Here is an 18,446-nt window from a genome sequence, read left to right on the forward strand (position 1 = left end):
TGCGAGCTTAGTTCAAAACCAGCAGATTACCTTTTATAGTCATTGCATAACTTTGTTGACAGCAGTATTGAACTCTGTGTTTTCAGCTGCTGATCTTTAATATAATTTTTTAATTACTGCCTATTATAACACACGTGGCCCTAAACAAATTTAGATTCTTGGCATTGAAACTAAGTGTGTAGGTTAAATGAAGGGTACTTTTTCCACATATAGCCTAACTGATTTCTTTAATACATATAAGAGGAAATAAATGAGCAGTGAGATTATATTATGGCTTGTAGATCATCTAAAATTAGCTTGTAGATCATCTAAAATTTTATATTACACATCTTTTATTTATTAAATGATTGAATATTGAAAACCTTTATTGTAATTGAACATGGTGTGCTCCTGTAGATCTCAGTGGTAGAGCATTGCGTTAGCAGTATAAAAGATCATAGGATCGACCTTCAGGGAACACAAATACTGGTCAAAAACCGTATACCACTGTAAACAGGTAAATTAAAGCGTCTGTCAATGCATTAATGTAATGTGTCTATATTTGCCCCCTCGTGTGGGCGATCAGTGTAACTGCATAAGAAGGTATTTATTAGGGAGGACCCAATGCATTAGGTGGTGGAAAAAGCTCTCCCGCTCTCTGCGTCCAGCATTACTACAAACCACCCATAAGTCGTCCTGCTCTTTACTTTTTAAATATGATAAATCTAGACGACATTGATGCTAATTTTGTATTCTTTTAGAAAAACAGCTGCCTATTTTGATTGTAATAACCAGCCATTTCTGCGTTTAATTCATTTATTTCTCGCCCTACCGAAGTAAACTACTCCTTGTTTTTTTAAACATATATGTACTAACTTCTAATTAGAAAACCCAGCACAAAGCTCCAGTATGTTGGCAACTTTATTATGAATGCATGATTTTCATTCATAATGACGGTTTAAATCTCCAATTTTCTTTCAATACATTTTAAATTAATTAGAAAAAATACCAGATTTTGATGCTTTAAGAGAGCAGTTATTTAATGTAATTCTATGCATTGTTTATACGTAAATCCATGTTTGTTTGTTTTTTCGTTTTTTTTTTCATGGCAGCGCTATTGTATTATAATAAAGATATGAATGTTTTCTCTTTTCATGTTTGTACTTACTTGTTCTGAAAATATCTTTTTTTTAAATATTTTTTTCTTACATAAATATCGTCACCACTCACCACCAGATATGGGGTTGTCTTAAAGCTGTCTTCCTCTAGAGGGCGCTTGGAGACTCCTGTAAATTCTAGAAATATAATAAAGTTGTCTTAGTTGAGACTATTCAATATTTTTTTTCTCAAAAGACATCACACACATACATGTGTACATAAATGCACACTTTACCGCTAAATGGTTAAACAGTGTAAGTTATGTATGCACAACAATGTAAAATGGACATTCTTTGTTTATGTACAGCAGAAAACACATACACTGGGCTGTATATATATATTTCAAAATGCATACCTATAAACCCCACATGTACATGCTTCAAAGTTTGTATATATTTATAATTGATTTGATATGTGCAGTGGTGTTGTCTGTGACATTCTCACTGTAAATGGAAGTCATTGTAGTACAATCATGCAGTTATTGATTAAGATCATGTAAATCAAAAGCATTGAACAGCTAGTAATTTATATCTGAAACTTTAATTACAGTTTACGTTTAAAGTAAAGGGGTAAGATAAATACGTTGTTTATGAAGCAATCGTACCTGACCAGTTTAAGACAGGGTCCAACTAGGCCACAAACCTCAGCCATCAATTATTTCCATGTCTATCATGGTTATTTCGACTCTGGATCCTTTACAAAGATGCCTGTCAGCGTTTTTCTCAAACAAACAACAAGGGGCTTCAAGGTAACACTAAAATATTCATTTGGACTAGTACAAAATCACCATCTCCTATTTCGAGTTACATGAAGTTACAGTTACTTGAAAAACTAAGTACATATACATCCTTATTACATTATAGTATTTAATTACAACAAGATAACAATGTGCTACATTTTGAAGCAGGTACAGAAAATAAGTGGCCTTGGTCTCCATTTTGAAATGTCACCCTCTTGTGGTCGCTACTGGGAACTGCAAATCATTTTACGATATTTGAGTAAAAATGCTATAAAGAATTGCTAATAGTGAGTTTTGTTGTGTATATTTCATTTAAAAATAAACCCATTAATATCATATTCACGAGTGATTATAAAAGTTGCTGAAAAATCCACTGACCAAACTTTTTTCCATACAGAGATAAAGTTGTATGTTTTACTCTGTGAAACAATAACTTTATGTTTTAAACCTTATACAAGGCAGTTTTCTCCTTATTAGGTAAAAATGTAATATTACAAACTAGTTATTATTAATCATATCATTGCAAATTCCTAAAATGATTCTGGCAAATGATCATCATGTGCAAATGGTTTCTAACCATAAATATAAAGCTAAAAATGCTGCACAATGTTTTTCATCATATTTACAATTATTACAATGCATGACAAGCTCAGATGCTGAATGGTATCTACTGAACAGTATGCAGCTCTTTAACACAAGCAACCAAACAACTGATGAGTATTTCCCAGCATGCCATTAGCCAGTGAAAACGTATTTGTGTTTATTTGTTAAAACATCATTTCATTTGTGCAACGGCAGTTTTAACAATGGCTTTGTGAGACCCTAAATGACAAGTAACAGGAAACCACTTTGCATTCTCATCCAGATTATCACTAGTAAAACATTATGAGACACTTATGAGAATAGTGTAATGAGGGTCAGAGTTTAGAAAAGATAGTAGTTGGTCAGGCCCAAATAATCTTTTATTACACAGCACAAATCTGCCTACAAAGTACATGTTTTAATGTAATTAAAAAATCCACCGAACCCCTTCTTCGAGTTGTCGGAGTAGCGTCTCCCTTAAATGGCAGCAAGCCATGAACTGTTACACAAAGGTGTAAGCATTAAAGCTTCACCAAACATGTAAGCTGTCACATGATGCACGAGAATATAAGTTAACCCATCTATTCTTTCTATTTTACTTACAAAAATAAGTTTGCATTCCACCGCCTTCACGGAATAAGAGTTCATAGATTTTCGTCGGCAATGATTGATCAATACATATGTAAACCCTATTTAGGTTATCATATACAAATATTTATATAAAATTTTTACAACACAAACTGCAACATTTTCCCTGTACAAGAGCAGTGATAAGTCCACATTGAATGAATCACATTTCAACAAATTGTGCAAAATAAGGAAAACGAAAACATTCATCAACATAACGTAAAGGCATTTGGCAATTTGGCGGGTATTTATATCAAAGATAAAGCTTATGTTCAGTATCAATAGCCATGAGAACAAAACCGCTATGACCACTTTTATTTGTACACGGCTAAAATCTCGGACAGATTCATGCTCCACTTCACAACCTGAATTTGTCTTTTAAAGTGCATGCAATAATACCAGTAACTGTGACAGAACTGATTCAATGTAAGAAATCCACATCCGGATAAAACTAATGCCAATTAGGATACTGAACGATGAAGAACGATTTTTTCTTAGTTTTTCTCTTTTTCTAATAGAAATGAAATAACGCGTGGGTTCCACAATATGAAATTAATTCAATGCTCTTTATGTATTCACTATATTTTTAAAATCTGACACTGCTTTTCAAAATCTGCTTCTTCGTCAGCGGTTTTCACATTCTCTGTGATACATACAAAACAGCTAATAGCCACGGTGAAGACGCAGGACACATTCTACAGTCGTAATGTCCTTCGATGACACCAAAGGCATTTCATACTTCATATCCACCTCACATGATGGGATCATACTTAACATATCAAAGTGCTTACTTGTACTAAAATATCCTGAATTACTAATTTAATACCAAAAGTGGGACAATGGCATGGAGAAATGGTCCGTTTGTCTCGATATTTCTTCTTGGTTCATGAGCTTAGTGATGCACCGCAAAACCACTTTGTGTCTGTGGCTGTTAAGTTTCTCCTCTCAGAATTTCTCTCAGAAGTTCTCACAGCCAATATGAGTTATAAGATATATTGATCCAGCGTGGTCACCGTTTGGGTGACCTTTGTAAATCCAACAATCAGGGACAGTGCAGGCACAACGTGTCCAAAGACATCAGTGTTGAACCTCCGTTGGATCATCTGGCCTCATCCTGGGGAAAGTCGATCGAGGCCAAGCTTCCGAATCCGAGCCGAGAGCTTTCCAAATCGAACATCTCCAGTTCTCGCTCTTGACGCTCAAATAAATGCTTAATTTTTTCTGTTCGTTCCTTGTGAAGTGAGGCCAGCTCTTCTTCAATCTGCGAACAAAAAAACATGCATCTTTTACCTACGCATATTTCATCAAATAAGGATTTTACACACAGGTAAATACGTCGTACAAACTGAATAGAGTTCATCTTGAAAACAGCCCACCTTTTGTTCCAAGTGAGCCCGACGCAAGGATGCTTTCTGTTCCAATTTCTGCACCTCACGCTCATGTTGGTCCTCCATCTGCGCCTTAGTTTTGTTCTGGTAGGCATCCAGGAGCTCCATCTCCTGATGTAGCTGCTGCCTTAAAGCCTGGCATTCGGCCTCTTGCTCTTCATCTAAACGTAACTGAGAGTCACATGCAGGGATTAGTATCCAAAATACCGAAGAGGTTTGCAGTAGATAATGCTAAACAATGTCTCCTCTTCCAAAGTAGTGGATAAAACACTTGCGTAACCCAAATGTTGTTTTTACAACCCAAATTAAACCAACAGCTGGCTTTGTGCATAATTTACCTTAACATAGGCTGAAATAACCCTAACATTTTTAGAGATTATACTGGATAAGCATCAATTAAAGATATGTATTTGGATTGCTTTAATGGCAAAGATTTTTTTGGAAAAAAACGATCTACAGATATCTCACACACTAAGTAAAAACTTTTTTCAAATAAACTTTATAAATATATATGCAAATGATTTATTCTCTAAAACTACAAATAGCTTAAAATGTCATTTACAACTCTTATTTCAGCAATTCCAATGAGCGCCACTAAGGGGGCGCCCCACTTTTGCAGTGATTGCAAGCAGCTTCTGTTTCAAGCAGTTTTTTTGCAGGTAAGGGAAATCTGATCTTTTCTCTGCAGATGTATGAACTGTTATACATATATGCTATTATTAAATAAAACAACATAATTTCTCAATGGCACATGTACAGCACTCCACTAGGCACAAATTTTGTGGCTTGCCACTAAAGGAGCCATTTTTTTTCCGGTTCTTACCGACTGGGAGGCCATCATCTCATTAATGCTTTGCTCATATTGTTCTGCCAGCTGTGCGAGCTTGCGGGTCTGCTCCTCCTTTAGAGATTTCAAAAGGGCTTTGTGGTCACTTTTCGGGGAGACCTCCAGCTGATGGTTCCTAAGAGCTTTGTACTGCTTGTTTTGCACCTTGCAGGTATCTTGGAATTGCTTTTTGATCTGCATCTCCAATGTCTATAATGAGATCATTTATTTAAAACATACAGTACATACACAGTTTAGTTTTCATTAGTAAAGGAATGGTTCCCAATGACTTCCATAATAGGAAAATCGAATACTATAGAAAGCATTAGGTACCGTCAACTGAGTGCTTGCCATCATTTATCAAAACATCTTCTCCTTTTGTGCTTAAAGGCGGAGTCCACGATGTTTGAAAAACGGTTTGGAAAAGGAGACGGGCCGACTACCAAAACACACTTATAGCCAATCAAATCAAATCAAATGCCGGGTTGCGTATGTGTGGGGCGGGTCTATCAACGGAATGTCCAGATTCTATTGGGGTAGGGGCGTGTTTGTTTAGGCGATTTCAAATATCAACACTGGCTTTCAAACATCGTGGACTCCGCCTTTAAAGGGACACTCCACTTTTTTTGAAAATATGCTCATTTTCCAGCTCCCCTAGAGTTAAACATTCGATTTTTACAGTTTTGGATCCATTCAGCCGATCTCCTGGTCTGGCGGTACCACTTTTAGCATAGCTTAGCATAATCCATTGAATCTGATTAGACCATTAGCATTGCGCTAAAAAATAATTTTTTTTTTAAATAAGACTGACGGAAAATTTAAAGTTGTGATTTTCTAGGCCGATATGGCTAACTATACTCTCATTCTGGCGTAATAATCAAGGACTTTGCTGCCGTACCATGGCTGCAGGAGGCTCAATGATATTATGCAACAGCCAAAAAGGATTCAAATCCTCTGCTATTGAAATTTACCAAGGGGACTACTTTTTGGTGCTGCGTAATATCATTGCAACTGCTGCAGCCATGGTACGACAGCAAAGTCCTTGTTTATTACGCCAGTTTAAGAGTATAGTTCCTAGTCATATCGGCCTAGAAAATCGCAACTTTTAATTTTCTGTCGGTCTTAGTACATACAGAAGAGTCAAGTTTTAAATAGAAAAAAGCTAAACTCTTTGGTTTTTTGAGCGCGATGCTAATGGTCTAATCAGATTCAATGGATTATGCTAAGCTATGCTAAAAGTGCTAGCGCCAGACCCGAAGATTAGCTGAATGGATTCCAAAACAGTAAAAATCAAATTTTTAACTCTAGGGGAGCTGGAAAATTATTTTCCTATTGTCCCTATTTTCCTATTGTCCCTTTAACAGAATATAGAAACTCATACAGGTTTAGAACAACATAGGGGTGAGTAAATAATGACATAATTTCATTTTTGGGTGAACTATCCCTTTAAGTGTCCTGTTATGTGTAGTCGTATGTGCACCTGCTTCAAGGCTGTTAATGCAATACTGTAACACTTTTAAATGTACTTGCTTACCAGCTATTTCATACCAACAGTTTTAAGTTGCTGATGTTCTACCTTAAGGTTCCTGGGCTGCTGTCGGCGTTCTAGTGCATGTTTCCTGTGTAGCTCTCTCTGGCGTCGGCTGTTGTACTCCTCCTGGTTTTCCAACTCAGTTTGGTGTTGGTGGCGCATAAGCTCAAAGCGTAGCCTTTGTAAGGTTTGAAGATGCCGGCTTTCCAGCTCCTGTGTGGATTCATCCTGCCTGATCATCAAGGCATGCTCCATCTCTTTTTGTGTCTTCTTCTTGTTAAGTTCCTTTAACGAATATACAAAATATGTTTGAGTGATTCTTTTTTTAATAGCTTGTGTATCAGCAATCTATAAGACTGTAGGTAAAAATACTTATTAGGGATTTGGGATTTTATAACAGATAGCTTCCAAGCTTCAAAGATAATACAACATTACAAATGCACAGATTTACATTGATAGTCATTTTCACTTCACTCCCTATTCAAGTTCTTTATTTTAAAGACATTAATGTGACATGTGTGTTTTGTCTTTATTTGTTTCGTTTTTGTTTCGTTCAGTAAAAATGTGATATTCATTGTCATAATCCTCCAAATTCCTAAGAACAAAACAATGTTCTTGAGAAATTCTTTGTGATGTCTCATAAGTATTCCTTGCCTCCCGTATTTGCTCTTGTTCGAATTCATGCTTCTTAATCAGGCATCTTCTTTTTAAAGCACGGCAGCTCCTTTCGTAAACCAGTCTTTGCTGGTTCAACAGCTGGGCCTCCTCCTCTGCCTGGGAGCGCTGCATTGTTTCCTTATGCCGTGACAAGCGCTCCTGTTTCTCATCTTTTGGTGTATCAAAGTCTTCATTCATTTCCTGTTGTAAAAAGAAGGGTAATGTAAGCACAAAAAACAAAACAAAAAAAGCATGTGTATTCACAAAATAACCATGGTTTTGACAAAACTGTAGTTATACTATGGTTAGTGTGGTAAAACCATGCTTTTGCTAATAGTCTTCAATACAAAAAACATAGTTACTACACTTTTACCACAAAAAAACGTGGTTAATTTTTGTAAGGGAGGGCAAAGTAATAGGCCAGGGACTGAACCAGCAGACTAGTGGTCATAAGGGGCAAGAACGTCCACCTATTACAAGTAATTTGAATGAATGAACAAGTCAGAGCGGCTTTATGGAAGGAGACCTTACTTATACATGAAAGCCCCCATCATACCTCTTTCATTCTTTCTCTGCATAGTCTGTACTGCTTTTTCTGTGTGTCCAAGAAGGTGGTCAGTTCCTTCTTCTGCTGGACCAAGATCTGTTGCTGGATTCTTTTCTCCTCTGCTGCTGTGTTTTTTATCTTTTGAAGAGATAAACACATGATTTCACCATACATTTATCAGACAGATTCATCATTTAGTTATTGGGGAGGATGAGTGTCACAAAAAGTTAACAGCGGTCAGATGATTACCGTATATGTCAACACTGTCGTCAAAGGTTTGTGGAAAAACCCATTTGAATGAATGTGTTTGGCAATTTCAGTCAATCCTGTTATACAATGACAATCCAGAAAATGTCAACCTTGTTTGAACCGTTTGTGTAGTGTCCTATTTTATTCAGGCATAACAATGCTCTGTGCAGAAAGCAAAGTGCGGTAACCTACATGTAATTATTATAGTAGTAGCAGTTATGCATAATTACATGCAAGTGAATCCAAACCCTAATCCTAACCCCAACCCTATAGTAAGTACATCATTATTACTTAGTACTTATATGTATAATTACACTGTAAAAGTTATGGCATAAAAAAGTATGATCCACAGTTAACCTGCACAAGCCCGGATCTGAACCAAACTGAAAATCCAGCATCAGTGCTTGACCTCCACGATGCTTTTGTCTGAAGGACAGCAAATCCCATTCAAAAATTGTTAATATCAACTTAAATTTCCACATATGAATGCATAAATCAGAATGTTATTCACCTTATGTTTGCACATATAGGCCTTGTTTATCTCAAATAGTGTAATGAGAGTTATATATGTCCACAAACAATATTTTTATAACCTGTCTTAGCTTATATGATAAATGACACCTTATGTACACACAACCCCCTCCTGTTCTCTTCTGTATGTTAAGTAGGACCACACACCTCCTTATCCAATTGTATAGCTTGTTTCTTGGCCAATCGCTCGAGTTCGATGTAGGTGTTATTGGCCTGGGTCTCTACTTCCTTCTGCAGCCGGAGCTTGTGCTCATCCATCTCGGCCTTTAGCCTGTTCTCCAGGGCGATCAGCTGCTTCTGGTGCTGCCGCCGCATGCGCTTATACCCTGACATCTGCTCGCGCCACACAGCTTCCTGCTCATGCTCCTGGATCTGCTCACTGACCTGCATACAGTGTGTTGGGGTCAAAGGTCAGGTAAGTTCAGTAAATAGCATAATAAAAAATTTAAAAAATCAAACAGATGCAAAACCAATTCAACCTCAAGAGAATTAATAGATGTAATGTTTAAGCACTGTATCAGGGTATGAACTGTGCAAATAAGGTTAAACCCTCAACATTCATATTAAAATCTATCAGAGGTGTCGCTACTGGGGTGAAAGGTGGACAATTACAAGATCCCCCACTTCCCAGAGGTTATACTATATACAGGCCCCCATTCTGTTAATAATATATCAAGTCGCCATACTGCACCGCCATATTTACAGCAGCCCTAAACAGACAAACTGGTTCTGGCTAGAGGGGATACAGCTTGCAAGATGTTGGGTTTAGGGGTAAGATTAGTATGAAACAGCATTTCTGGCTAGATAGGATAAAGCTACATCCTAAAATGAAATGTTGGGTTTAAGGTTTGAGGGTTTAAGGTTTGAGGGAAGGATTAAGATGAGATTGAGATTTCATGAGATTTCTGCTGTAGCTGTATCCCTTCTAGCCACAACCGTACAAACTGCTTTACAGAGCGTGTTTCGTCACTACGTTGTCTCAGACAATGACATGTTTGTTCTGTGGCGGCTACCGTAGCTTCTCTATGCATTTTAAAAGAAAGTGGTGAGCTATGGACTGAGCCGTTGGTTGCAATTCACTATCTCACCGCTAGATGCGACTAAAATCTACACACAGACACCCTTTACCTTGGTGGTCCAATCCAGTCTCATGGAGATGCGTATAAATAGCACAAAGTGTGAAAACTCTTGCAATACATACGGAAAATTCCAATTTGGCGGGCATATGATACGCCAGTCCTTCCCGTTCACTTAAAACGGCACATCTTTTTTGTTGTTTTATGTATTGGTTTCTCAATTTTTTTCTTTTTTTTACCATTGTCCTTGGGTTTGGGGTTAGAACAACTTTTTGTTACATAAAATGACATCCAAACCCCAATTCTAACCCCAACTCCAACAACCATGGCTTAAAAAGAAACAAAAACATGGAGAAACCTATATATTAAATAACATCCTAAAGCAAATCTCAAATCTAACCCCAAACCCAAGCGAAAATGGTTTAAAAGCAATAAAGTTGAGAAAACCAATACATAAAATACAAAAAAGATGCACTATTTTAATTGAACGTGTTTACATGAGACTGGGTAGCGTGGTCATATAGACTGAACTTAAAATTGTTAAGTTAACCAAACTCAGATTTTGTATACTGTACTTGAACAATTAAGTTAACCTTGTGTTAAGTTAACATGAAGTCAAATTGTCATTTAACTTGGTGTTTATATAATCTACAGAAGGATACTATAACAGAGATAAAAACATCGACATCGTCCTCAGTGTGAAGAGAAATAGTATGAGTTGAATGTGGTGCATGCATACCCAAGCAAACACTAATCACCTGAATAGTGACTTTACAGAAAACTTTACAACAAAACAACATCAGTAATACTACAAAGATCTTAAAACTCTAAAACATTTGATTGTTTATATGTCCCATCAGTTCTTATTCTTTGACCAAACTTAAAGGAATAGTCTACCAGTTTGCCATATTAAACTATGTTATTACCTCAACTTAGACTAATTAATACATATATATCTTATTTCAATGTGTGCAATGTACAGCGCGTCGTGAATGTGTTAGCATTTAGCCTAGACCCATTCATTCCTATGGTACCAAACAGGGAAGCCACCAAACACTTCTGTGTTTTCCCTATTTAAAGACTGTTATATGAGGAGTTATACCAGTAAGTATGGTGCCACAAAAGAAAACTTTTTTTTGGTACCATAGGAATGAATGGGGCTAGGCTAAATGCTAACACATTCACAACGCACTGTACAGTGCACGCATTGAAAAAAGATAGGTGTGTATTAATTCGTCAAGGTTGAGGTAATAAAATAGTTTAATATGGCAAAAGGGTAGACTATTCCTTTAAATAATCCAAAATGTTCAGGTGCATGGGCTTATAAGAAAAAAAAATGCTGCAATGATGCATGCAAGTTTAAACAAATTGGTCAGTTGAACCTACTATTTTAAGTTTTTTTCTTATAAACAAGTTGGCATTATTTAACTTAATTTGTTAAGTTAAAGTAAAACAAATATTATATATTCAAGTATTCATGTTATATGACTTTTTTACAGTTTGTACTAATTTTATGTTAATTGCACTTTAATTTTTAAGTTTATAGTTTAATAAGAAAATAAACAAAACACAAAATTTTAATTAATGTTTAATCATGATTACTTGATTGTTTAAGTACAAACAAGATAAGGGTTTACAGTGTATATGATATGGGTGAAGGGTGGTGGGCACCCAAATCTATAATTGTTTAAGGGGGCCCAGAATTCTCTAGCAATGGCACTAAAGTCTATAATCGCCTATAATGCACTGAACGTCTATAATAGGTTGTCTATGTGCATGTGTGTGTGTTAAAGAGAGCGAGAGACGGACCGTACATCATTTTAGGAAAGACCTCTCAACCACAAAGCTTTACCTTCATAAACAATTACGCTATATCTTTGTAATGGTCACACTAGTAGAAAATAAGCCTGCGCTCGGGAGACAGAAAGACACGGGGGAGATGAAAAAGCGCTTATTAACAGGATGTGGTTGCCATGGCTACTGATGTGAGGTTGAGTGGATGACCATGGCAGGCCTGCATTTCTTATGCAAAAACGGAGCGGAGAAGACGAGAGATAGGCTGCCTACCAAAGATGCTGGTGTGATGATGGCAAAGCGTTGGCGGATGCTGCTGCGATGATGACGAGCCCGGCTCTTGCGATAAGACGAAGGCCGCAGCTCTGGCCTGATGTCCCTGTCTCCAGCCTCATCCCTCACGCAAGCATGCTTCTGCAGGGGGGGAGGAAAAGACGAAGCGAGTGGGGGTGGGCGCTAACCGAGCGCCCTGCTGCTGATGATGATACTGCTGCTGCTGCTGCTGCTGAGGACGATGCCGCTGCTTCTCCCTGCTGCCCGCATACAGCCTGCTTCCAGCGCATCGTTTTCACCGTTCATCTGTTACGTATGTCGCTCATGTGTCCCTGCAAAAGCGGGCAGGGCGTCGAGATGGATGACGGTCGGTAGTCCGGTGGCGCTCTTCAGAGTACTAGCGGCTGCACTTCCTGAGAAGGAGGAGGAGGAGGAGAAGAGAACGGCTCCGTTGGGATAGAGTGAGTTACGTTACGCAATGCCTTCCACGGGCAATGGTGCGCGTGCGCGTGCGTGTGCGCGCGTGCGTGTCACGTTTTAACAACTTTTAACATTGCACATTCTGCACCAGTGGATCTCTGACATTAAGACCACCAAATTGTCCATAACAATAAAGACTCCAACTCACAATTTATAACACTATTTCATATTAAATAAAATATTATCTATGCATATATATACATTTTTTTGTTGAACTAATTTTACAATGCTTGTTTTGTCTCTTTTTCCAGATATTAGAAGTCCTCTTAAAGGCCCCCTAGTAGACCCTAGCCTCCAGGTTGACAAAGCCCTTCACTTTACCATATAAACACTTTGAGGTACTTTTCTTTATATCAGTCATCATTTGCGCATGAGTTTTCTGTTAAAATGGCAATTGCTCTCATTTTCAACAGCGTCAGAGTCCACATTAATTTTTTTCTTTTTTGAGGTGAGCATAGATTATGACTTCTAAATAGGTATTTATAATTATGAGAAACACATATGGGGGATTTCCTTAAGCTCTCAAGCAAACCAACTCCTGTGTGGTTTAGAGGTTGAGAGAAAGTGTCTTTTATCTTTTTGCCCAGGATGCAGATCTGTCTGATATCTACACAAACTAATGCTGCTGAAATATTACAATTCTTGACAAATATGGGAGGATGATGCTTTAGCAGAGTAAATGTGCCTTTTCAGGCTGGTATCAGACACTGATACAGCATCTTAAAAATGAGATAAATAAGAAAGTGACCACAATTTACATCCATGCAGTTTATCCAAGTGACTTACGATGCATTCAAGTTTTAGATTTTAATGTATGCGTGATCCCTAGTCAAACCCAATGCACAATGCTATACTGCAAAAAAATAAGCATTAAAAGGCAACTTCCAGTTTATCCTCAATCCCTCTACACTTGTATGATGATGTTTTACCTAAGAATTGTGGAAAGTACCAGGTAATGAAGGCAGTAAAGTCTGTGTTTTGCTGAGAAGACAATGATTTTCCCGACTTACACCACCTTGCCATGCATACCACATCAGCATTAAATGTGTGCTTGAAAAAGACACCAAGTTTGTATTTTTACAGATGTGGCCGTGCTTCCGTTGGTGGACTATAGTAAATTTGAGCTGGTTCTAAACTTATGACTCTGGGATTTCCCTGTTAGTCAAGATATGCCACAATAAGCTTAGCTCACTTTTAACATCATAAGAGTGTTATAGTTCACTAAAGTCATTCTGCATGTCTTATAATAAATTGCATCACACCAAATCTGAATTAGAGGGAACTAAAATGAAAAACAGTTATTTGTCACCTTCTTTTTTTGGTTTAAGCATTATAGGTTAAAATTTCCAGATTTGTGCTTTTGCGTCAAAAGATATGAAAATGTTATGTTGAGAAACTACCTTCCTATTACAAGACAGCTTCCTGTTGAACCAATGGGCACAGAGTTCAGAGCACATATGGACTGCAGTTCTCATTCGAAATGTACTTAGTGCCCTTGTCAGTCTCTCAACAATACTAATGCATTAATGTAAACCAGTGATTAGAATGTAAAATGTATGATCTTATAAAAAGAATGTGTTATAATGTAACAATTGCAAGTAACACGTGAGCACACTTGCATATGAATATTTCCCATTTATTCTCAATTACAATAAATCTTTTTCAACATATCAACGTATATGGACATATCCATACATATAGTATTGCACAACAAAAAAGTCTATTTCTCATTCTTAATCAAATCATATTTATTTATTTAGTTAAATTATATGTATTTATTTATGCTAAGTATAGAAACTGTATAATCTTGCCATATTTATGCAGCGCTGACATTTTTACACATGAACAAACCGAACAGAAGACACAATGACAATTTAACAAACTTAATTTAAAATTGATCAACCCATAAAGACGCTATATCTCAGGAGGAAATGCATTTGGATGAAAATTGGGTTGCAACTAGAAGTATTACGCATAGTACATGTGATTTGAAGACGTAAAGCAAAAAAAATTCTGGGAAATCTTATTGCCTCAGAAAGCTGGCCACGTCATTTCCTTCAGTGACAAATATGTGGTTTCAGACTTTAAAAACTTTTTCAGAGTTGTGATCATGACCAGTTTGAAACGTTGTCTTTGAACGAAGAATGAATTGTCATGTTAGGAACATGATTTGGCTACCTCAGGGATCACAAGCAAAATTCAGTAAGTACAATAACCACACTGCACGCATAACCACAGGCTTACAGTCATGCTTAGTGGTAAAAAAAGAATATTGTGGTTGTTGCTATTCAATTAGGGATCCAATTACAAAATTCATTTGTGAATTACAAAATCCATTTGTGAATTGCAATTGATTTCATAGTTGTATATAAATGTATGCCAGGGTGCCAGTTCTTGTCTAGCATTTTCTTGGGATCATGTTGACCAGATTGTATCCCAGTGCACAGTACAGTATCTACATCAGGTGTGCTCAATACCTTCCCAAAAAATGTAGTTTTAGCCAGATGTCTGCATGTCATTTTTAAGGACTGTGATCAGCTGAATAAGGCGCTTTGTTAGGGTTGGATTTGTACTCTGTGCACTGGGAGTCCATTTGGTCTAAATGGTCCCAGTAAGTGTAAGGTGAAACAGAGGACTATCAACTCTATAATCATTAAATGATGCTTGTTTGTGGTCTGGACTTGACTTAGCTTTGTTGATTTGTGGAAAGTGGCATTAATATCGTATTTACTCTTTCAGGTATAATCCTTCTCATCTTTTTGCTTATGGCCGCTGAGTCAACACAGCAAAGGATACAATGCAAGAACCAAAGCTGCAGCCAGCATCTTCACAAGAGTCTGAAGCTCACCAAGTTCATGAACTCAACCGCTGCACAACTTGTAAAAACATATGTAAGTACTCTTTAGGAATACTTAGCAAATTTATTGGTTTGGATGAAGAACTAGACATATGACATTAAGAGTCGATGATTTCGTCTAAGTTCAGTTGTGATTGGTTAATGCTATGCTCTAACAAGATATGCCTTATATGGTAAATGGTTGCTTTTGTGGTTTGCACAATAAATTATGTAATTCCTTCCATTGACAAACTGATGTGTTATGACTGTAAGTGAGAATCTGTGGGTTTATGGGAACACTAAATTTGGAGATTATACATCATGTAAATTGAAATAAAGTTCGAGCATGCGTTTACGCAACCCAGTATCTCGAAATTACGTACTTATAGTCACGTAAATTTGTGAGTCTTTTGCATGACACTGACACGGTTTACGCCTTTTTGCGTGAACATGTCACGCATTTCTGTTTACGTGTCACTGTCATGTATCTGTTACTCAACTGTTTTGTATTTTTTTCTTACATAAAATGAGATCCTTACCCAAACCCAACTCTAACCCTGAGGCCAGGCGACAATGGTTTAAAAATCATAAAATATAAAAAAATAAATCATGAAAAAAAGTATAAACCATTACTTAAAGTGACATCCTAACGCAAACACCAAATCTAACCCTAAACCGAAGCGTCAATGGTTTGAAAATAGGACAAAAAGAAATGCCTGACATGTTTAAGCAAACAGGCGGAAAACCGTGTCAGTGTCACGCAAAAGAATTTTCATGACTATAGGTACATCATTTCGTGATTTAGGGCTGGTATACTGCATGTTGTTCTTTACGTTAATATATCCAATTTGGGGTATTAACCAAATACATTAAATAATTTTTTATCATTAAACTTTAAAAGCTTTATTTTGGCCAATGAATACTGTATATACTTTAAAAAAAGGGACTAATTCTGCCATTGAGTTAAATTATCCCAGAAAATTTTTATTTTGGGTTGAAACAACTCAGCATAGGTAATTTACAACCGAACCAGGTTGTTTTCATCCCTTTTTGACCCAATGCTGTGTTAAAATAGCACAAAACCAACATTGCTTTGCCTTACGCATTGTCTTATATGATCTCTCATTCAGAAAGCCAGTCAAGGGGATTCTACAGACCTGATCTGTGAAATCCACATGGACAATGTCCCTGTATCAACAATCACTGGCCAGAGCATATCCGAGCGTATGTTGAGTGTTTATACCCGCCTGAAAGAATTTCTTCCTCACCTCAAGACAGTAATGGAGCAACAGATAGACTTAGAGCCTCCAACCAATCCTGTGGCTGAACGGCTAAAGGACATGATCACACATGTCAGCCGTTTTTCTGCAAACGTGAACTGTCTCATCGAATTTCTGATGCCAAATATACCTATTCCTGAGCCAGCTGAAAGGCCGACCGGAATTCCCCCTGCACTAAATACTTTCCAGCAGAAGGCCTATGGATGCATTGTCCTGTCGCGGCTGCAGGAGTTCTTTAGTCAAACATTTCGTGAACTCAAGTCTCTTCGAGTTAAAAAATGCAGAAAAAGGACAAAAAATACCAAGATTTGACTTAAATGTGTTCGGTGACACCTTCACACAAATTCTGTCAAATGTAATTTATTGTTATTTATTTTTTTTGTACATATATATATAACGGTGGTTATGTCTAGATGGATTTGTGATTATAAAATATTTATTCATATAATTTATTTCTGTTATAATGTGTTATCTGGCTGTTTATTGTTGACTGCTGTACAGTATGTCCTTAAATGCACCTTATTTGGTTATAGATTAATTATAAACAACATCTGTCATCAAATTTTGCAACTGGTACCTTTTGGCTTCCTAGAAAGAAGGTTCAAAACCACTTTAGCTGCAGAATCTGAAGGTTTCTGAAGAACACTCAGTAAGGTTATGTATTTCGTCACAGATAATTGTTTTGATAACGTAGAAATCTACTGTGATGTAACGTGTTAGCCATATTGGCTTTGTGGTCATTGCTAACGTCTGGCAAGATCCAAATACCCTGTAAAACTGATGTACCAACTTAGACATAGCCATGTGTTGTGACCGTTTTAGAAGACAGGAAGTTCAAGAGACTGTGATATCAGCCCATAATGACGCATTTATTTCACCACATCAGAAAGGAAAAAATACTGACTAGCCGTCTCCCCTGTCACAAGGTATAAGTGTGGGTTTGTGTCCATGTGTGCACTGTATGTGAGTGAATCTCAGGTTTTCCTTTAATTAAAAAAAGCATTGACAGTTTGCATGACTGCATCTCTGTGACTTAAAATTCTAATTATTTGTTGTACTTTTGATTGTGTGTATATTTTGGTAGTTATTTTTAAAGGCCTTTGACTGTACAAAGAAACTTTGGTCTTTACTTGAGTTATAAATGCAAAGTTGCAAACATGGACAGTCAAACTTGCATTCTTTCAACTTCTATTAAGTTAACCACTATTCTTTAAATCAAGCAGATTAACTGCAAAATCAAACCAAATAACCAAAGTGACTGTATTATCGTAGTGATGTAAATTAATGTAACAACATTAGCTGATACACAGTAACAATAATGAACATTTCACAGATGTATTCATGTTATGCTGTGAAAAAATGCCATCTCAAGCACTTTGTCCTAGTCACACGCTTATGTGGAAATGCAGAAAGATTCATTGTAGGTCAAGTAATGGGTTTTGCATGGCAACGTTTAATCAGGAAGACAGTGGCATGAAAATAGCATCAACAGCAGACAATTTCAAAGCAGTAATATCATTAAAGACCAAAAAAAAACATAAAAAATTAGAAACGTACTTAGTGGAATCTAATTTGCACTTTAACTTCACAAACTACTGAAGAGCTACACACACACACACACACACACACACACAAAAAAATATGCAGCAGGTCATTGTTATCTTATGAGTCATCAAGTATTTTGTTACTTGGCCTAGAGCCGCATGTTTTCAGTACAGCAGATTTTCAACTACTCACCTCCTCTGCTCAGATCACCATCATCCTTTCCTGTCATGCCATTCTTTATTTTACTATAGCTCAATATGGCTTTTTAAAGGAGTGGTTACAAACCTATAACCAGCTTTGTTCAGCACTGTTTTTGCTTGCACTCGAGCCTTTACCAGTTAACACATT

The 18,446-nt window shown here is 37.0% G+C and overlaps 2 protein-coding genes across 3 annotated transcripts; one reads left to right on the forward strand and one right to left on the reverse strand.

The window, feature by feature from the left end:
* Positions 1 to 2,590: 2,590 nt before the first annotated feature.
* On the reverse strand, positions 2,591 to 12,375 carry taok3b (TAO kinase 3b). Its single transcript, XM_065267122.2, has 8 exons — positions 11,958 to 12,375; positions 8,962 to 9,198; positions 8,044 to 8,172; positions 7,485 to 7,688; positions 6,876 to 7,115; positions 5,297 to 5,509; positions 4,462 to 4,644; positions 2,591 to 4,346 (listed from the first exon to the last, which is right to left on the reverse strand). Exons 2-8 carry the CDS (start codon positions 9,145 to 9,147, stop codon positions 4,185 to 4,187), a joined length of 1,317 nt encoding a protein of 438 aa, XP_065123194.1. The 5' UTR covers positions 9,148 to 9,198; positions 11,958 to 12,375; the 3' UTR covers positions 2,591 to 4,184.
* On the forward strand, positions 12,305 to 17,564 carry m17 (IL-6 subfamily cytokine M17). Of its 2 annotated transcripts, XM_073814688.1 has the most exons (4): positions 12,305 to 12,418; positions 12,689 to 12,775; positions 15,177 to 15,328; positions 16,404 to 17,564. In XM_073814688.1, the coding sequence occupies exons 3-4, from the start codon at positions 15,203 to 15,205 to the stop codon at positions 16,863 to 16,865; spliced, it is 588 nt and encodes a 195-aa protein (XP_073670789.1). In that variant the 5' UTR covers positions 12,305 to 12,418; positions 12,689 to 12,775; positions 15,177 to 15,202; the 3' UTR covers positions 16,866 to 17,564. The 2 variants fall into 2 exon arrangements, with proteins under 2 accessions (XP_073670789.1, XP_065123209.1); XM_065267137.1 differs by lacking the exons at positions 12,305 to 12,418; positions 12,689 to 12,775 and adding an exon at positions 14,529 to 14,639.
* Positions 17,565 to 18,446: the final 882 nt, after the last annotated feature.

The sequence above is a fragment of the Paramisgurnus dabryanus genome, chromosome 5 (genome assembly GCF_030506205.2).
Source record: "Paramisgurnus dabryanus chromosome 5, PD_genome_1.1, whole genome shotgun sequence".
Lineage (NCBI taxonomy): Eukaryota > Metazoa > Chordata > Actinopteri > Cypriniformes > Cobitidae > Paramisgurnus > Paramisgurnus dabryanus.